A 22,073-nucleotide genomic window follows, 5' to 3' on the forward strand; every position below is an offset into this window, starting at 1 on the left:
CTGGAAGTACTTCCAGTCCACTTCTGGGTTCATCAAGCATGTGGGGGCTCCCCCCCACACTCCTGTGGGACGCTCCATCTGCCCCAGCGTTGCAGTGTTCATTAGCCGTGCTGGTACCTTGAAGTACCTTGAGGTGTATAGAAAAAACATTTAAAGCTTTGTCTATGTCTGAATCACTGATTTGCCAAATCAGCATTGAATCTTCAGCTTTGGATTCAGACAAATCTAATCAGGGACAGTGGTTCAAATCAACGATTCGAATCGCTGTCCCTGATTCGGGCTGAATCTGAATTGAATATGGCCCACTTCACACACCCCTAGTAAGCAGGTGATTATGTGTGTGATACTGGTGGAGTAGCAGGTGAATGATCTCTAGATGTTATGGTGTTGTTGGTCCAGTGATGTTGTTTCATCCAGTGATAATTAGTCTGTGTTGATGAGGGGACACAGCTGACAGCTGGGACTATAGCCAGACCTGGTGGACTGGGAAAAATTGGAGTTACTTAATCGGTTGATGTAGAAGTGATGTTTGACATTGGGGGTGGCCTACAAACCAGGACAGACTTGTCTTCTAAGACTACGTTTTGATAGTTATTATTTTCCAGGGGTGTTGGGAGGTCATTAATGGTGGGTTTTAATAGTGTCCTGTTCCCATGTCCCTTTCCTGCTGCATAAAACCCTTTCTTTCTGCTAGCCATTCCTAGCATTTGCTGAAGTACGTTATTCCTTACAAAAGCTTATGCCTTTCTGAACTAGTTAGTTTCTAAGATAACACTGTTTTATCTTCTACAAATAAGCATACTACAAAAGGTTTTTCTGTCTCTTTTTTTTTTTTTTTATTTCCTATTCCTTGGCCTAGAGTTCCCTTGTAATTTGGAGTCCAGGAAAGAGGTTTTTTTAAAAAAAAATTCTTAGACTATAGATGTTGCATATTTCCCAACATTTCATGACGTCTCCACCTGAAGAGGGTAAGCACTGTGGAGAGGAAAGGTGATTTCCCCCCTGTCCCTCCCTGCCCTGCCCTACTGGAAGGTTCATTTTTAGGACAGGACCAGTCTTAGAAGAATCCTGAAAAAGATGCTGGAAGATGACATTAAGTTAAGGAAGTATAGGTTGGATAAATAGACTGTAAGGTGGATAGAAAACTGGCTAAATCATTGGGCTCAAAGGGTAATAGTCAATGGCTTGATGTCTAATTTGCAGCTGGTATCAAGTGGAGTCCTCCAGGGGTTGGCCCTGGGGCAAGTTTTGTTCAGTATCCTCATCAGCAACCCAGAAGATGGGATGGAGTGAACCCTTGGCAAGTTTGCAGGTGACACCGTGCAGCGGGGAATAGTAGATACACTGGAGGGTACAGCTAGGATTCAGAGAGACGTTGTCAAATTGGAAGATTGGACCAAACAAAATCTAATGGATAAGTGTACAGTCCTGTACATAGGCAGGCAAGGTTCTTTGAGTAGATGCGATAACTTTTATTAGACTAACTGAATAGTTGGAAAAAAGTTCTTAGCAAGCTTTTGGGCTCAGTCACCCTTCTTCAGGCATGGGGAGTCTGTGCTGTTCTGAGACTCCAAGAAATGAGAGAAGCTAAAGAACAGAACAATCCCATGCAGGCTCTGGACTGACTTTGCAAAAAAGGACTTTGGTGGGGGGGGAAGGGTGGATGCAATAAGATGACTGTGATCCAACAGTATGCCATTTTTGTAAAGAAGGGTAATGACATACTGGGCTGCATGAGTAGGAACACTGCCAGCAGATTGAGGGAAGTGATTCTTCCCTTGATTCAGCACTGGTGAGACCATGTCTAGAGTACTGTGTCTGATTTTGGGTCCCCTACTACAGCAAGGATATAGACAAATTGGAGAGAGTTCAGCAGAGTGGAACAGAAATGGTAGGGGCCTGGAACACGTGACTTCTAAGGAGAGGCTGAAGGAACTGGGTTTATTTAGTCTGAGAAGACGACTGAGGGGGATTAATAGCAGCCTTCAACTACCTGAAGGGTTCTTCCAAGGTGGATGGAGCTAGACTGTTCTCAGTGGTGGCAGATGACAAAACAAGGAGCAATGGTCTCAAGTTGCAGCAAGGGAAGTTTCAGTTAGATATCAGGAATAGCTTTCTCACAAGGATGGTACTAAAGCACTGGAGGAGGGTACTTGGAATCTCCATTGTTTGGAGGCTTTTAAGATCTGGCTAGACAAAGCCTTGGCTGGGATGATGCATCTGGGGATGGTCCTGCTTTGAGCAGGGGGTTGAACTAGATGACCTCCTGAGATCCCTTCCAACCTAGTTTTCTATGATTCTATGACAGACATCCACAAATCTCTCTGAGAAGTGGAGAAGTATTCTATCAGCTGTGCCACCAATTAAGTATCTCATGTTTGCATAAATTCTGTCCTTCTTGTCTAGTAGGGCCGTGGTAAGTTTCTAATCTTGCCTCAGGGCTGTACAGTAAGACTTTGCATTACCATAAGATATTGGGAGTTTGGAGGTTTCTGTTTCTCCAGGTTGGCTTCAGTAATACAGCTGTGTGTCTAACATTTTGATGCTTTGCCTTCACTGGAATGTTTTGGCTACACAATTTTTTGGGTCAGCTTTCTCCCCCTTCCCTTCCACTGCCTTACTATGTTGCCACGGTGCATTAAGTTCCAAGCATTTTATGTATTAGTCCCAGAAATCATTTTCAGTGTGTGTTGTTCATGATTTTTGTTTTTCCTGGTATTGATTTTTTTCCATCTGACAAATTGGGTATAGGTCTGGAGGTCATCTGGTTCAGGCTGCATAGGCATAACTATACTGCTTCTATAGCTCTCTTGAGAATGCTGCTAGTAATCAGACCCTGTCCACTGCTCTGCATATAAAACCAGATAAAGCCTGCTGGAGGGTGGCATCTCTGTTGTCTCCAAGGTCCTTGTCTCTGACATGCTTTAGAACAGTGTGTGGGGGGGTACCCATTGCCTGGGTTGCTTGCTTCCTTTTCCAGGTTTGGTGCATGTACAGTGGGAAGATAACACTTTTTGATAACACTTCTCACATCATTGCAGAAATGGTATAGATGTGCCCAGTGTGTCTGAGGATGGGAGACAGGCGACTGATGTCACTTGCATAATTTGTCCTGCAAACAATGGGTCAATATCTTTTCGGAAAATCTTTCAGGAAGACTGCAATTTGTGGAGTACAGTAGAGTGTTTCATGACATCAACTAACAGTTTAATGTCTGAACCATTTCTCCTGTCAGAACCCCAGAATTTCCATGTTGTGATCACAAACCTACTGCTTTCTTTAGTGTGTCTGGTCTCTGTATTTGAATGCCAGGCATGTTTATTAGGATTACTGAAATACTTCAACCCATACGAAAAATGTTTCTTGAGTGGAGGTGGATGAGGATCAGAAGTCACTCCTAAATTGCAGTGGTATTGTCAAGTTGCCCAAGCCAGCCGCTTACATGGATGGGCCATAGTTGGTTGGAGATGGAAACTTTTACTGGTTGGACTTGAAATAATGGATGTGTGTGCATTTCTTCTCCTATCAGCTAACCAAAATCAGTTTAACCTGCATTTTCTTGAGAAATATGTAAATTAATAATTGCTTCATACATTATTCAAGTAAAGGCTTATTTTGTATCACTGAGAGCTCATCTAATCTTATATAAAGATATGCTAATGGATTTAATTAAAATAATTATACTGTATAATGTACCTTGAACTTTACCCTAAAATAGTACGTATTAATCACCAACAATATTTTTAGCTACAAAGACAATTAAAATATTTGATTGATACTGGATAACAAACTAAATATTTTTTACCTTCTTTTGTTTTACAATTTGGATTGAGATGGCACTTGAATCAGTAGTTTGATAATTGAACCAGCCTATTCAAGAATAGTAGAAATGATTTTAAATGATTAGATTGGCAGAAATGGCTGGTTGTTTGAAAACAGACCAGTACAATTGTATTTTTGCAGAGTATTATCTGTGGCTACCTATATCCAAAATGAAGCTGTACAGCTGTGTGAATATTTTCTGTGATTTGAATCCATTCTGACCTTTGCAGTTAGATAGCCTCAATTATCTGTGATATTATGACATTTGGCCCAAATTGTGATAATTGAAAAATGTCCAGTGATTTATGGTCTAAGGCATAGTGCCAAAGGTATCATCTGTTGAGCCCCATGATGTGGTTTGTTGTGCTGCCCATGGGCATCGGACTGGGCCTATGTGCATGCAGTGCACATGCTGGCTCCAACACTGTGTGCTGTGTGGAGTGTATGCCAGACCAGCTCTGCATTCTGCAAGCAGCAAGTGAGGGTAGTCTGGGACTAACCCAGCCAGTAGACCAGCCCTGTGCACTTCCGGCCCACAGGAGCTGATGAGCTGGATACTCTGGTCTAAGCTGAAGAGTAGCTGAGTCCTTGTAACTTCCATTCATTTCAGAGAAGAACTGTGGGAGCTCAGCAGTTCTAAGAATGAAGCCCTGATAAGATGATGCTGTCTCTTTTTTTTTTTCTGGAGGTTTTATTGGTTTTAGAGGATGGTAATTCTGTCATTAGTCTGTTTTTCATATAAATAATAGGACAGTGGAAACAGGGAGACAATTTTCTTTTCTTGCTTGGCTGTGGTACATCTCTTTGGAATATTATTCATCTGGCCTCCATGGGCTGGATTGGGCTCAGGGCACCCCACTTCCCTGCATGCTGGATCAAGAGCACATGGAACCTGCTCCTGCCAGTCCAAAATTGTGCTGCATGTGGCATCTGTGTAGGTCCTGAACCAGCCTGGCCAGGGCGGCACAGTCCTTTATGAGGGCAAATTGAGCAGATGCTGTGTGTACAGCTTAGTCGTAGAGTGGGTGCCACGTGCATTCTGGGTCCCAGGCTGTTCATTGGAGCAAGCACTGGCTGTGGTGCTCATCCTGGTCTCTACATGCAGACATGGTTCATCACACACTGCACATTGCATGTGGGTCAACACTAAGACCCAAGGGCAGCACTAGGTGCTGGTTGGTGGGGTGGCCCAAATTTATTCTGAGTAGTATTTTGGGATCCATTTGTGCTATTCTATTCTGGGTAGTATTTTGCCAGAAAGATAATTATGAAATGTAGGAAGTTGAAGGAAAGGCAATATTATCAGAGAGCTCTCAGGGGGTATTAATACTTTCTTAATAATTCAAAACTTAAAAATAACTCTCATGTCATTTTTCTTATCAGTCATGCCCATTAATGTTTGGATGGTGTGAAAACTGAAGAAAATACTGTTATGTTTTTAAAGTATGTATCCTAATGCATATGATAAAGGAGGAAGAATTAAGGTTGCCTGTGAAATCTTGGTTCTAGTACTTTCTAGGTTTTGAATTTTTGATGATGCATTTTTGTTTGTTTAACATAGCTTTTAATGTAATTAATTAACAGTAGATTATTGGTATGTAAATGTGTGTAGTGTGTATAGTAAAACTCATATTGAGATTATAGGAACTGCCAACATAATGAAATTTCACTACTTGGTACTTCATTTTTTTAAACTGTGAACTAGTATCAGAGTTCTCAGATGGTTGAGTAGTTTAATTTGGTGAATAATTTTGGCACTAAATGAAATATTTTATATCTATTATATGTGTGAAATTTGACTATAAAAGTTACTTTAGAGGAGATGCAGTACAAGCAACAGGTTTCACCCTTGTCCTTTCTCCCCCTCAATACTTTATCTCCACTCCCTTCCCAAGTCATTCCTTTATCTGTTTGCCCTCCATTTATGTCATGTTGAATTTAACTTTTTATGTTTTCTAGGGCAAGGACTGTATCTTCACTTGTTTTGTGAAGTACCTCTTTTTGGGTGCTTGAAAAGGTGTTGTCAACAGAGGGGACTGAGAACTCCTAATTTGTGTTCCTTACTCTACTGTCATTTAACCTTCTTGTTCCTTCTATAAATATTTGTTGTTTATCCAGTTGACAGGCAGACAGTGATAAATGAGGGTAAAGTAGGGATGCGGAAGCCCTTTGTCCTGTTAAGAAGGAAGTCTTTGTTTGACACAAAGCAAAACTCATCTGATATGAGCCTAACTCTTTTGGTGAGCTACAGCATATTTAGTTTTACTTGTTTTAATATTGACTTTAATTGTACAAAATGTGTTTGGTTCTCCTTCTCGTGCTTGTCCGTATGCATATTTCATAAATGTACGTCAAGCACTTAAGCTCAGAAAGGAGTAGCACTTTATGCCAATGTGCATGTACCTAGCTTCCCCTCATGATCTGCACCGAGAGCAGAATACTTCCTATTCTTATTTCGCCCCAGCTGCTTTGTTCCAGATGGAGCTTCTGCAGTCTGTTTTTTCCAGGCTGTGTATTTTGCCTATGGCCATTTTCAAAACATATCCTTTTTTCCCATTTTCCTTGAGTTTGCACCATTTTAGTTTATTTTTCAATGAGTCCTAAGTCTACTCTGACCATATGACTTCTGAGCAACACTGCATTTTTCTTTTATTTTTGACTGGATCTGTCACTTGTCTCCAAGGTTTTCTGGCTTCGAGATGCATCCCTCCTGTGATACAGCTATGTCTGCCATGGATGGCTACACAGAGTACCTTTCCTGTTTGAGGGAGTCTTATCTCTAGGAAGTCAGCTATCTGTGCACTATTCATTTCCTGGCTAGCCTGGATTCCAGGTTTATCCTCTGAGTAAACTAAAAATTTGTCTTAAACCCTAGGGGATGATTTAGCTTTGTACTCATGTTTCATTGATGCAAGTTGACTTCTGCGTTGTAATATCTATGCACAAGAGAGACTTTTTCCTCCTTTCCTGCTCCCAGTCCCTGGAGGTCAGGATCATGAGTAGTGCAGAGTTTTCTGTTTGAATTCCTGAGAGCCTTCAGCAATATCCTTATGGTAGTGGTTACCCATCTCAAGGAGAACAGTAGCATGTACTTTATCTAGAAAATGTGGCTAGTGAACGGTATGTCTTCCCTAGCCATTTGCAGGGAATGTCCATGCCATCCTGTGCTGATTTCATATCTGGAGTATAAACCACTTGTGGTTAAAACCCAGAAATTGAACCTGATTGTATTTCGGTGATGAGAATCATAGAATCATAGAAGTAGGGTCGGAAGGGACTTTGTAGATCTTCAAGTCCGACCCCCCGCCTGGGTGGGAGAAAAGACTGGACTCAAATGAGTCCAGCCAGGTCATCAAGCCAAGTCATCAATCGATAGGGAGCACTCTGGATTGTCAGCCAGAATTTGATTTCCTTTAAACTAATTGCAGTCCTTGCTAGACTTCATTGTGTCAGTTTGAATTTTCTTGTTGATCCTAGCACATGTGGCTGTCTGGACCTATGTAAGCCATATACCTTATGTATGAAGGCATAGCTATACCACATATTTTCATTGGGAAGGTATTCCCCAAACATGGAAGTAACAGTTCCTCTGTAGGTCAGGTTCCATTTCATTTGGTAGAAGTTCCTATCTTCCCCCTAGGGATGTTGGGTTCCTTTCTTCTTCTTTGATAATTGGGATGGCTATATCTGCTAAGTTGTAAAGTGCACATGAACATTTTTCCAATGCATAGTGTCCACTCTTGAATAGCTGAAGCTGCATACCAATATTCTGGAGCTTCGAGCAGTCTGTAGAAATTGTCAGTCATTGTTTGATATCAACTAATGCATTATCACTGAATAAGCCTATCAGTAGAGTACCTGCTCTGATGATTGGGAATACCATCTGGCAGATCTCCTTCCTCCATGAATTGGAGATCAAGGGTTATGTCTTCTAGGACTGGAGTTATTCAGAGATCACTCTCTTCATTCTCGCCAGCAACAAGAAGTGTCGGACTTCCTGCTACAGAAGAGGACTCAGCCTGGACACATTGTTAGACACTTTTTTTCATCTCATTGTCAGAAAATCTTTCTGTGCTCTTTCGCCTTGCTATTGCCATGGTTCATCTTCTGTACACCAATCCACTTTCCCCGCCGGTTGATGGTAGCTATTCCCTAAGGGCGGTGAGTGGGGAATACACTGTGAAGTCACTTCTCAGGCTCTTGTCAGTTCTCTAACCTGCAGCATCTAGATTTATTTCTCAGTTGGTCTAAGCTCTCTGTGGTTCCAATAGTCAGGTTAATCAAGGATCCATTCAGTGAACACATTCAGATTTCTCTCTGGTCTGGTCCCAGGCCTTACTATCTTAATTTCTCTGATTTGTCCCCTAGGAGCCATGTGCTTTAACTGTAAAGCAAATCCGTGGGGAATGCCACATGCAATCCTTTCCTGGCTCCCTCCAGGCCCCCACTCCTCCCAGTAGGTCTGTCTGTCTCTTTATGGCTGGGGTTTTGCAGGGATGACCCACGCTGCCCCTCTGTCTTATTTTGCAGACAGAGTAGGTGATCCTTGCTCATGGCTCATCTTGGTCCCAATGGCTCACAAGGGTCTGGTGTGCAGGGGCTTTTTCTTCTTGCATTATCCCTGCTAGCAGTCTCCCCCAATGGTTCCTGCTCCAGGGGATGCTAAATGCACAGCCTCTTTTCGGCGCTGGTCTGCCTGCTACCCTGCCTTTCCCCAGAGCTTCTTTCCCTGTCTGCTGCAGATGAGCCACTTGCCCAGACCCATTATGGTACATCCCCTCCCAGCATGTTCAGTTCCAAAGGAGTACAGCAGGGGCTTAGATACAGCCCATGCTACACATTCTTTTAATTCTGCAAGTGCTGTGCAGGAAGACGTCATGTAATTAAGTCCCCTAGTCCAATCCTGACTGAGACTTCTTTTTCCTGGATCTTCTGTGTAATAAGGAGCCTCAGGACTGTCATTGCACCCCGATCTGCTCTCCTTAATCAGGAGAATCCTCCATCTCTGATTCTGCACACACTGTATCTTAGAGTCTGGCTCTTGATAATATCACCTGTCAGAGAGATTCTTAGCCATAACAGGAAGGATTCTGCCAGATGGTACTTGGTAAATGAATTAGATTTCCAGCTTGATGCTGTGCAAAAATTTTCATACCTACCAGAACTGAAGTGTAATGACTTATGTCACCTCTGAAGTACATCCAGCTTTCCTTCAGCTCACCCCTCAACTGTGGAGGGTCATTCTGGCTTCTCCTACCCAGCTCTATTGAAATTCCTAAAGAGTTTTATCAAGGCATTCCTTCTAGTGTAAATTCTGTTTCAGTGGAATTAGACTGGGTCTTTGAGGGATGGTGCTTTGATGGGGGCCCACTGTTCAAACTCATGGCAACTGCTTGCTATTCCTTTTGCTAGTGTAGAAAAGTCTCTAAGCTGGAGCGCTTGAGATGCATGTGCAGCCACAAGATAATGCATAAGGATAGCACATATGGAAAATTCAGTTAGGCTGATAGGTAACTTTTGTTTATGGTAAGATGTATAGAGTCTGGAAATAATTAATGCCACTATTTACAAAGAATTAGGAAAGGTATACATTAAAATGATGGAGTTAGGCAATGCCATAATAAGTTTAATTCATGTGTGACCAAAGAAATAAGGTGCAACTATGACCTGGAAGTATGTTATGTGCCAATTTAGTGGTTATCAAACAGTTCTGGTGCAGTTAAGGCTTGCAGTGTAAATTATCACCATTTTCAATTATGTGATTAGCTAATATATTATGAGTGAAAAAGATAGGCTGAGTACCTTAAGTAATTCAGGGATTAAGGAAGAGGGGCACAGAGGTCAATTTACTATTTGCAGTGGCACAATTTTTATTTTAATTCTAATGCAGTTTGAAATACAGTAAAAGCTTTATCTGGTGCCCACGGGGAATGGAGGGTGCCGGATAACAAAATATGCCAGATAACTGAGCAGCCAGAACAGGCGTCTTTGCCTGTTCAGGCCGCTGCCTGTCCTGTTGCGTCTGGGGTGTTGCTGCCCCTCCTGTGGGCCCAGAGGGACAGGGAGGAGGGACCCATGCAGCCTGCTATGCCCCGGGCCGTGGGGGCTTGGCAGTGCAGGCTGCTTTCCCTCGGGCCGTGGAGGCTCCCTGAAACCGTAAGTGCCACTTTTCCCTTACAAGCCGGCATGCCGGTTAACAGAGCATGCCGGCTTGTAAGGTGCCAGTTACAACAGCTTTTGCTGTATATTTAAATTACTGGATTTGGTTACTGGTAATGCAAATTTAAAAAATCCTTAAGCTTGGGAATAAATCAAGCACACTATTGATCTTAGAAGAAGGTTACAAAAGGAAAGTTGAGGGGAAAACACAGAAATGAAAATAATTGACATAATCATAACTTTTAAATAGAGTTTTTTCCTTAGTTATTAAATTTTCTTTTAAAATAAAACTTGTAATTTATTACTAGTAATTCCATAGTTTTCTTTGGAAAGGAAAAGCAGCAGAAAAAAAAAAGCAAAATGAAGAAGGAATAAATCCCTAATTAGTGGGTAGGAGAAAATTACTATAAGAAAAACAACTTTCATGGTATAGCCAGAGTCAAACTCAAGCCTGAGATCTAGTTTATGATGTAAAAGATGATGGGAAGAGAGAGGGCCATGGTCTGTCAAGCCATTTGAGTGTGAGAGAAAGGGTGAGAGTCTGGCAGTTGATGTCAAGCTCAAAGAATGCTACAAATAATGGTTGGTTTTCAGATTCTGAAATAAGAAACTGTTATGGAAGCAAAGTCATGGGTTAGGCCCTGATGATGAGAGAGAAAAACGAAAGAGGTGTCATGGAAGGGGAGATAGCATACTTGATGTGATTGAATTATATCCTGAATATCCAAGAGTGCATTGTAATTAAAATTCCTGTTAGCAATTTTGAACCAGGTCCACTCACTGGACACTCAGCAGGTTGCTGCTTTTGTTAACTTCTAAGTTCTTCTGATACTTCTAAGTTCACTGAGTGTGGGCAGCATTCATTCGGTTTTAGAATGGGCCTCCTCTAAATCTCTTGAGTTTCCTCAGTAGCTTAAGTACTCTTTTTTCCAGAACTTCACCCTGTGTATTCTAGTACTATATGGTAAGTGGCAAATTGTGCCAAATGATTTCTGAATGTAAACTGCTGCTTGATCCTGAAAGCAAAAGAGATGGACAGGTCTACTGAAAATCAACAAACCCTGCACATGAATTCTTGCTTCAGCTTTCTCCGCTCTTCCTGTTGTTATACGTTCTTGTTTAATTCTTATTTCTTCCATCTCTTCCCTGCAAGTACTGATCGCTTGTAGATGACAAAGCTGGGAGGGCTTGCAGGCATGTTGGAAGGCAGGATTAAAATCCAAGTGGATCTGGATAAATGATAGAATTCAACAATAGGTTACAAAATTAACTTCAACAAAGGCAAATGTAAGCTGCTACATATAGGAAGGGAAAAAATCAAATGCAAAATGGGAATGACTTACTTTTGGTGCAGAACTACTGAGAAGACTGGGGTTTCTAGTGGATTGCACACTTAGTAGGAGTTGGCAGTATGGTGTTTCAAGAAAAGCAAGTGCTGTTTTGATTACATTAAAGGGTGGACTGTATGCAAGATATAGGAGGAGAGCATGTTTGAAATGAGCTTTGTCAGCTGTGCCTTTGTCAGCTTACTGAGCTGTCTCCTCCATCAGAATCAGGAGCATCAGGAAGGCTTTTGCTACTTGCTAGTCTGTTCCTGTCTCCTTGAAAGCTGGCAGGCTTCATGGCCTCAGCAGGGACTACCATCCCTGCTGTTTTCATCCCACCCTGCCTTAACACACACATTATGAGTTTTGCTCTAAACAGTTTGAGGTGCAGTTTCCTAGAAACCCCTGCACCTATGTCCTTGAAACTTGGCAGGCTTCATGGCCTCAGAAAGGGCTGCCATCCCTGCTGTTCTCAACTGAATAAGGCAAGACATGACAAAGTTATAGCCATTTTTGTCATTCCCCATCATAGACTATGGGCAAAACACCAAAACACATCAAAACAAGGTCAGAACAGCTAAGCAGTTTTGGCAAAACCAAACAGACAAATGCTTTGAACCAACAAAACGAAACGCTGTCTCTCTGAAATGGTGAATCTGAAATTGAAATGAAACGTTACCATTTTGTACGGCCCTAAAGAATACCTTTTGGTTGTTTTCAGCACATTATTCAGGTGCTTGCTTTTGTATTGGTTGATGAGCCTTAATAGCTTTGCAGTGTTAGCCTGCTATTAATATCTCTATTCAAGTGGAGGTAAAAATATCAGGGAAGGGTCAGTATAGTCGTACAGTTGATCAGAAAACTAAATAGAGTTTGCGGCTAGATATGGATATGTAAATATTTTCTAAACCACCAAAGTCTGGAACTCAAACTGTACAGGGTCAGCTTATAGGTAGCAACAGGGGCCTGAATGAAGAGGGATTGACTGAATAAATCTGAGCCCCAAATCAAAATGGGCTCAATCTAATTGAAATAGTAGAAAGGCAGATAACTTTTGGGGAGGTGAGGTGATGGATGGCATGTATGTGGTGTGTACAACTTGAAATAAGGTAGAAGAGGGTGCCACTGCATAAGAGTGGGTGTCAAGGTAGATGGCAGAGTATCTTGTGTAAGATTATGAAATTATACTAGATACAAGAAAGAGATGCAGGATGCCATTATGTGTACACACCACCATTTCTGTAGATGTAAACAGGAGGAGGAGCATCTAAATTATTCTTAGGGTTGAGTGCCATGGCACCCTGGAGTATCGTCAGATCCTTTGAAGGGTGTTGTGAGGTGCAAAGAGATAAGTGAGGTGTGAAAAGTAAGCAGAAAAGCACAGGCTTAGCCTTGTCCCTGCCTGGCCAATCCAGTATCTGCCCAGCCCCTCTGCAAGGAGGTAAGTGCTATAATATATAAATTTAGTTTTTGAAATTGGGTGCCACTCAATTCCCAAAAGTTAGAGGGATCATGGGGAGGTGCCTTGAGTCCAGTGATGTGTGACTTGAGTCCAAAAATGGTTGAGAACCACTAATCTAAGATTTTGGAATTCAGGAAGTGGACATAAACCACAATTCGTATGATCCCAATTTGAGATTTAAAAAAAAAGTCAGAGAAGGCTCTAATGAAATATTTCAAAATATTAGTCCGTAGAGCTAAAGGTGGACCTTACCTTAACAATTATTAATATGAACAGAAATTTTCAGGTGTCCCGAAAAAACAACCCTTTTTGTCTAACTATGAACTTGTATTTTTGGATGGACAGATAATACTGGAGATGTTGGGACCAACCGTGTGAATGAGTGCTTGTAATTTTTAATAAAGACTGTATTACCAGCTCATAGAGTGGTGTACCTTTTTGGCCGGCCACAGGTGTGGATTTTTAGGTCTGTTCAGATTTTTGCAAGTTTATTTGGATTTACAGGTTTTATTTATTTATTGTTTTCCTTTTTGTCCCCTTCTTTCCTTTTGTTCCATCTAAAATAAACATTTTTAGATGTTTATTCCTATCCTAGCAAAAAGCATTCCAGAACTTGCTTGAAAACATCTCTCTGAACATGTCAATCCTGTTGTTTTCTGTTTCACCCATTAATTTTGTAACATTGTGAATAGATAATATTGTAAGAACCTTGTATTTGATTTGAACTATATTTAGTCCACCTGGAAAGGAGTTTTAAATTGGCATACATCTCAAACTGGCATTCACATGAAATTCTTTGCTTTGTTTTTTATTTATAGGGGGCTGCACTTAAATACTTGCCAACTATTGTTAATGATGTGAAACTAGTATTTGATCCAAAAGAACTGAGGTAAGTAACATGAATAAAGCACTTTTTAAATGTCTGGGGATATGTTTTTATATATATTTGAACTTGTATATAATCATTTAATGAAAAAATCTATATAGTTTTGTTCCCAAACTGATTGCTTGAATCCCTAAAATAGTGAATTATAATACTCTGTGGTGCTGTACCACTTTGATCAAAAGCCTTCACTCTTGGAAAAAGTTGGAGAATACATAAATATTTCTACTTAAAGTATGTTGCTGGGGAATCCTTGTATTTTTTTTCTTGACAAGCCTTGCAATCCTCTTAGTAAAGATCCTGTAACAAGGTGCCAGAACTTGTAAATCAAGGTGACTGATATCAAAGACTTATAATTCATGTGTATGGCACCTCATTCTTTGAGTTATGAATTTGTTTTGAATAATAAGAGCCTTGTTATTGTTCAGTGCAACTTCACTGCTGTGAGTAGAAATTTCTCAGCCAAAACCTCTTCTCACCATAGGCCCTTTTTATATAAAATAGAAAGGGAAAGGAGGGGGAAGTTGTTTTTAAAAAATCAGATAACTAATTTTTGGGTAGGAGTTCTAATTTAAAAAAAAAATCAAACTTTAGTTTTCATAATATTTTCAGTTAAATGAAAAAACTTATCTTTAAATGATAAAATATCAATTTTGGTACATTTGTTCTCATTTATTTTTAGATGTTTTAGGTGGACAGGCTCATGTATGATGTCAGAATTTTCAACTGCAGACAGATTTTATTGCTGTAGGAAAGAAGAGAACTCTTAAGTGATAACAAAATAAAAGGGAAGTTTGTTGATCAGTATTTGAGGGATAGTCAGTTCAGTTGGAAAACTAATTTCAAAAAGTTTGAATAACAGTGTCATATGATTTGGCAAAAATATTAATTATTTTTTAACTTGTAAATTGTTTTCCCTGCTTGCTTATTTTATCTATACTGTATTCCCTAACATGATCTTTCATTCACAAAACTTGGTTTCAGTTGCTTATGTTTGTTGCCTCTCAACCACAGTTCAAACTTGAAATATAGAAGCTGAAATAAAACGTGTTGCCAGGGCTAGGGACTTATTAATCTGTAATAAAAGCAGGGAGGTGAAAGGGGAGAGTTAAGGAGGAGGGAAATGAAGAGGCGGAGAAATAAATATGTTGACCAATGAAATTTTGAGTAATTTTGAGCATTGTTGGCCTTTTTATAACACTTCAATATTTATGGAAGCAGTGGGAAACTCTTACTCCTCTTTGGCATCAACTCCAAAATGGGGGGTGAGAGCGGGGGTATTTCTTTCTTACTCAGCCAATTCTGTGTCTAGATGTGGACTTTTGATGTAATCTACTTTTGGTAAAATAACAGATTCCTTTTTTTTTAATGCCCCTTTGTGTATAGCAAACTGTTTACAGAATTCATCCTAAATGTTCCAGTGGGCCGGCTCACAATTCAAAAGCTGTACTGTTTGATCGAAATAGTTCACAGTGACCTCTTCACACAGCACGGTAAGCAAAAGCCTGAGAATCATTAAATTGTCACATTATTCATAGTCTCTAGACCCTTGCCAGCGTGAGTTTTGTCTTCATTGTTGAAGGTAGTGGAGGTTGTAACCAATTAAAATTTTTCCATTACAAGGGCAGTAAGTTTTAGGCAATGTCAGAAAATGATAATTGACATTTTTGAAGGTATAGATTGTGAGGAAATCAAAAACTTTATAATTTGTAATTTGGAAGAGTACTAAACATTCAGTGTAATTGGCATGTAATATAGTTTTTAAATATGGGATTGCCACTTTTGAATTTCAGTATTGTAGCTTTTATCCTTAAGAACGTTTACAGAGAGAACTGGACCTTTATGGATCCTATTCCTCTCTCTAAAACTTTAAATAGTTTAAATATTCTAAATGTTACTACTTTTACACTTTGCCATGTATCCCTGTTTTGATTCCTTTTAAAAGTTAGTGATTTAATGAAACTTTGTGTGGATATTTTATGAATTTTCAACCTTTATTTGAAGTGGAGCGTTTTCTTTTTTTCTAGGTGGATGCAGTTAAAATAATAGTAGTGTGTCCTGGGAAGACAAGCTAACATAATGATCAACTAACTGTGTTGCGTTCTCCTCCCTTTCTAAGTTACTTTTACAATCTTGCCCAATTTCTGACCTGAAAAGTTAGATGAAACGTATGGGGCTTTTTTCATTTAGCTTTGTTGAAATCATCAGGCATGAATGAATTAGTTTAGCCAGTAATATTAAAAAGAAGCTGGTAAACAGGTTGGTCCACAAATTTTAGTTGTTTTTTTCTTCCCATTTTAATAAGCATGACACCTATGGAACTATCATTAAACAATGAAAACATATTTTTTTTATTGTACTGCCTTCCATGAGTCATTGCCATGAAGAGAGCAGTTTAGTTTATTCTCCAACTTGTATGAAAGTTAAATACCGTAAATGGAAAAAAAATAAAAATATGGTCAGATTTTATCATTGTAGGGAGTTTATAAAGACTTAAGAAAATGAAATGTATCAATATCCTTTTTAGTATATGTATTATTATTTGCCTAACAAAATGTTACATTGCACAAAATTAGTGTAAATTAGATACATTTTTCTGAAATGTATCTAAAGTAAAGCTATTAGTAACATGGAACAATAAGCAGCAGGGCCTTTAAACTTGTGGGATATTTTCACTTGGAGGTAAATTCAGCACCCTGAAAAATTAAGTCTGAACTTACTGATCAGAGCACAGAATGGTAGGACTTTGATAAATAGGCTTTCTCAACCCTGCTATGTATGCAAGGCAAAAAATCCCGAAGTCAACTTAAAAGTGTCAGATGAAAAATGCACTGTAACACTAACACTATGCATTTTCTGAGTTATTTGACTTTCCATCCTTTAATTCTCTGTAAAAATGATAGGCAAAATTGTTGTTAAAATTTTTCCTATGCAGAGCATGAAACTAGAATTTTAAAAATATGAACCTCGACAAAGAATACATTAATTCTTAAGACCTGACATTGAAAGGTTATGTGATAAGTACCACTTCCTAAAAGGCATATTCACTTGCACTGTTCTGGTTTATTATCTCTGAATTTGTTCATACCCCTATTGGACAGTACCTTGAAAATTTAGTTTGATATATTTGGGGTAATTGCTTTCCATATTTTGAATCTTTACTGATTTCTGATTAGTGAAATGCATTATGAACACAGGCATAGATAGTTAGAAGTTGTATGCGTGCTTTTTGTGTGCACCCTTTAATGCATGTTCTTTAAGTTAAGGTGGTATTTAGTGTGGAAATGGATGTAACGGAGATGAAAACCATGCTCTAAAAAGAAATGAAACATTAAATTACCACATATAAAGGAAATTAAAGCCTAGAAGATGATAAAGTAAATTTGTAAAAGCAAGGATATTTCCTAGTAAATGCATAAAACTTCTTGTTTAATATTCATGCTGTACTTCGTTCTCCCCAAAACTGAACAGGCCAAGATAAATGTGTGCAGTACCATCCTAGACCCATGGATCTACAGATGCTTTTTATGGTATCTGTTACAGATGCTGATTTAAACTTCACACTTGAGAAGATACTTGGTGGTTAATGAGAATTGATAATGGAATATGTAGAGCCATAGGGAGACAGAAGCTACATACATTATCAGCAACCAAAGCTGCTTCACAGGCAAGGGAGTATGTGGAGGGGCTCAGAAAAGCTCTCACACCTGGGAGTGTAACACAGTCTTCATTAACCCCATCCTTTAGCTATGGTAGATGAAGGAGAAAAAAAAGAGTGAAGCCCTAAACAAGTGTGAAATGGCACCAGGAACAGCCTTACTGGCTGCCAAGTGGAAAGGGGCATTTCAGCAGAATCTACACACTTTCTGAGCCTATTTTAAATTTACTGGAATTGGAAATTTTTGCTAAATTTTTTTTGGTTACTGGGTGCCTCATGGTAAACAGCAGAAATAATTAACTCCTAGACCACTGGCAGAAGTGAAAGAATTAAAAACAGACTTCAAAGCTGCTGACATGTCTGGTTCTCAGAAAGGTGGTTTAGTCTGGTACTGTGGTGGTGAAGATTCAGGACAGTGTGTTCAGACAGTGAGAAAGGACGGGTCACAGAATGGGAAGGAGGTCTGAAATAGTGATGGGGTTGGTGAAGTTAAGATAGGAAGGTTAGAACGTTGAATTGGTGAGTAATATGCAGAGGGAGAGTGGGTGATGAGAAATTTGGGTAAGAGGGCACTTTCCCTTAATGATTTAATGATTTTTGAATATGTGGTGTTTCAGACGGTGATAAAGTAAAATACAGTGGGCTTGTCTACATTGTGACAGCAGCATCCTTTAGCTGGACTATTACCAGAAACATCCACCCACTTTTTTCCACTGCCATGTTCCAAATACAGAAATATGCAAGTGAAGATACTCTGGGGTTTCCCCCTCGGTGGATGTTGCATGCGCAAGGCGTATAATTTATAAAGAAAAACATACAGGATCTTTTTCAGGAGGGACAGGGCAATAGGCCACATTTATTGAGAATACAGAAGCATTGAACTATAAATCTCTTACTGAAATCACATAAAGCCTTAGTTTTGAATTGTCCTAAAAACATATAGACAGATGCGCACACACATCCACACATAAACAAACAGCAAGTTCTGTCAGTAGCTTCTGGGGGTTTCCCTAGAGTGATGTCACCTGCTGTTTCTGGGTTTGAAATGGGTCTGAGGGGAAGCATGGGTAGGGTGGGCTCAGAAGCAGGCTGGCCAGACCATGTTAATTACCACTGTGTCCAGGAGCTGTGTGACCTTTTTTTATAAACTTTTTTTCTTTTTATTTCTCTTCCCTTTATGCCTGACTTTGCACCTGCACAGGAAGTTTCACTTGCATCACATTTACCATAAAGTTGCCAGTACCATTACCTTTGGGGCAGGTATAGTTTTATATATATGTTTGGAAATTACTTAGTAGATTTTGGGTGCCAAAACAATAAATGCAACTTGTCAGCCTAAACTGGTTGTAGTTAAACAATATTAACATTTCATGGCTTTTGGGTGGTGTAAGAGAAATGGATTTGGGATCTTAGTAGAGTGGCTAGAACAGAGCTGTCAAAGATGCAATCTATTGGCCAGATCCAGCTTTTGGACCCTGTGGGTCTTAGACTGTAGTGTGCACTGACTCTGGCCCCTGTCCCAATTCCGTACACTGCATGTGCAGCCAATCCAGGGTGAGCACTGCATGTGGCATATGGGAGAGCAGTGTCAAATGTGAGGCCCATCCAGGTCTGTGTGCTGGATCCAGGGCCAGGCCAGACCAAGCCCACAGGCTGGCCCTGCATTCTGGATCCAGGGTAAAAGGCCAGACTGTTATGTGCAGTAGGTACTCCAGATTGGCTCTGCATGCCAAATGTAGCAGTTACCCTGAGCTGGCATTGTGTGTGGCCTGGGTCAGTCCTGCATGGCCTGCTGGGTTGGAGCTGGCATGTGGCATATGGGGCCAGAGCTGGCATGTGGCATATGGGGCCAGAGCTGGCATGCAGTGTGTAGGACCAGCCTCGGCTCTCGCACACTGGGATGATGTGAGGGCCTGATCTCTTCTGCAGATCACCCTACACCCATCATCCAGTCCATAGGCTAGATGAGTATGATACCTTTGGCCTAGAAGATGGATTCATGTCACGAATAGATTTTCTTCTCCTAAAGCTGAGTAAAAGAGGCCCACAGCTTTAAGTAAAGGAATCCATTGTTGTTTCTTCAAATCAGAGTCAAAGTAGATTGGCAAAGCATGGTGTTGAAATCTCTGTTGCTCCCAATAGTTTTATACTATTTTTGTCTGGAGCTTACACTAAAATACATATTAAAATAAATTAAACCAATAGCTTGTCCCTTGCCAAAGTATGTGTTCTTGCTTTGTCGGTTTAATGAGTTCTTAGTACTAAACATATATGTACCCTGACCCCAAACCTTATAGCATTTTCTAGAAGCTAATTTAAAAATTTATTCATATAAAATTGTTGTGTGGTAAACTCGTATCCTATGACAGTTGTATTCTTCCAAAAGCCCATATACAGTATAAGATATTAGAATGCACAAAAAGAATAAGATGTGCAGAAAATTGAGAACCACTTCATCAAAACACTTTTCATTTTGGGGGAAAAATGCCCTTTAATGCCATGCCTTTAGAGAATAGGGAAAGTTGTATTTTTGAAGTCATCATGAGTATAGCAAAACAGAATGCCTGAGAAATATAAGTTTGATGAGACTTGCAGAGATCTCCCCACCTCTGCAGCTGCCCATTTTTTAGATCATTTGAAGATGGATCATTTTAATAACAGAAGAAGGACTGGGCATTGTCTAAATCAGGGGTTTTCAACCAGGGGTATGTGTACCCCTCTGGCTACTTTGAAAGGTCCCAGGGGGTATGTGGGGGTGGACAGGAACAGAGTGCTGCCACCCCATGCCACTGCCTCACAGGAGCAGGGCTGGGTGGGGGCAAGAGCAGGGCTACACAGACGCTGCACTACCACTGCTCCACGGTTTGCCCCTGCTTGGTGTCCGGCTGCTTCCTGATTTCTGCCACCCCCCCGCTCAGCATCCGGCTGCTCCAACCAGGTGTATACTTATTAAAAAGGGGGCTGCTGGGGGTACACTTATTTAAAAATTGTGAAAAACCTTGCTCTAAATCAGTGGAGGCCAAGCTTTTTAACAGGTATACCACAAATTAGCCCTACAACCTTCCTGAGTGCTACTCTGATCCCCTTCCCCTGCCTGACTGGTTGCTCTGGTTTCTGCTCCCTGCACTATGCTCTTGTCTGAACTGCTGTTTTGCTTTCTGCTTCCTGCCCTTTGTTCCCTGCCTGATCTGCTGCTCTGCTTTCTGGTTTTTACCACACAAGTAGTTGTGTTGCCTGTCCCCTCCCCACTTTGCTGTGTGCCACACACGCACACAGGCTGCTGTGCCATTTGTGGCACATGTCATAGGTTGGCTAGCCCTGCTCTAAAACATCAGTTTTTTGCCAATATTGGAATAAGCTTATTTTTCCATAAATAGACTACGTGTATTTATCTAGTGTGGCAACCATAGTTTCATAGTTAGTTTCATAGTTAGTCAGAAGGGACCAGAGCAGATTGTCAAGTCCGACCCCCTGCCACATGCAGGAAAGGATGCTGGTGTCAGACGACTCCAGCAAGGTGTCTATCTAGCCTCCTCTTAAAGACCCCCAGGGTAGGAGTGAGGACCACTTCCCTTGGACTCTCCCATAGCCTGCTGGTCTCCCTTAGCCAGTTTATAGATGGCCACCAGATCCCCTCTCAGCTTCCTCTTGTGGAGGCAGAACAGGTTCAGATCCCATAGCCTATCCTCATAGGACCTGCCCCCTGATCATGCGAATGGCCCTCCTCTTGACCCTCTCAATGTTGTCCACATCCTTCCTGAAGTGCGGTGCCCAGAACTGGACACAGTACTCTAACTCGGGCCTGACCAAGGTCGCATAGACGGGGAGGATCACCTCCTTGGACCTGCTTGTGATGGATCTGTGGATGCATGACAGGTTGCGATTAGCCTTCCTGACTGCATCCCTACATTGGCGGTCAATAATGACTCCAAGATCCTTTTCTGCCTCTGTGCTGGCGAGAGGGGAGTTCCCTAGCCTGTAGGTGTGCTGCTGGTTCTTCCTCTCCAGGTGCAGTACCTTGCGCTTGTCAGTGTTAAAACTCGTCCTGTTCTCATCCGCCCACCTCTGTAACCTGTCTGTATCTGATTGCAGCTTGTCCCTCCCCTCTAGCATGCCCACCTTCCCCCACCTCTTAGTGTCATCTGCGAATTTGAACAAGGTGCTGTTCGCTCCATCATCCAAGTTGCTGATGAAGATGTTGAACAGTGCAGGCCCGAGGACCAAGCCCTGTGGAACCCCACTGCCCACATCCCTCCAGGTCAAAAACGACCCATCCACCACCACTCTCTGGGTACGGCCCTCCAGCCAATTGGCAACCCATCTAACCGTGTAGGGATTGACACCACAGTCGCCTAATTTTTTAATGAGAATGGGGTGAGAGACAGTGTTGAAGGCTTTTCTATGAGATTTTTTTTAAGAATGAATATATATACCTGTATGCATCCAAATCATTGATCAGAATTTGTATTTGTGTTGCAATCCCTGTTTCTTCACACAGAGTGATATAGGACATTCTCAAACTTTGAATGTATTCATTTATTTTATCTTTTGTGTGTCAGGCTCTAAGTGCAAGCAGTTTGTTCCCTTTTAAGTGTCCTAGAGCACAAAATGACCTTTTTCTCCCCCCTTTCAAGAATCTATGATTTATTTTTATTTCCCTCCAGAACAATATTTATTTCTTGTTACTTTTTGTCCTTGCAGTGATTCAAAATGGAGAACTCCTACTGAATGGAGTGAGATCAACCAATGCTTACAATTAGCTAC

The 22,073-nt window shown here is 40.8% G+C and overlaps 1 protein-coding gene across 2 annotated transcripts in view; it reads left to right on the plus strand.

Annotated features, from left to right (window-relative positions):
• Positions 1 to 22,073, plus strand: part of DOCK1 (dedicator of cytokinesis 1) — a 599,368-nt gene that overhangs the window by 163,879 nt on the left and 413,416 nt on the right. For both annotated transcript variants that reach the window (XM_019502991.1, XM_019502992.1), the window contains exons 24-25: positions 13,587 to 13,657; positions 15,038 to 15,144. In XM_019502991.1, coding sequence (XP_019358536.1) covers positions 13,587 to 13,657; positions 15,038 to 15,144 — 178 coding nt within the window. The remainder of the gene's footprint in view (positions 1 to 13,586; positions 13,658 to 15,037; positions 15,145 to 22,073) is intronic.

The sequence above is a fragment of the Gavialis gangeticus genome, unplaced genomic scaffold, assembly GCF_001723915.1.
Source record: "Gavialis gangeticus isolate Ggan-Ray unplaced genomic scaffold, GavGan_comp1, whole genome shotgun sequence".
Lineage (NCBI taxonomy): Eukaryota > Metazoa > Chordata > Crocodylia > Gavialidae > Gavialis > Gavialis gangeticus.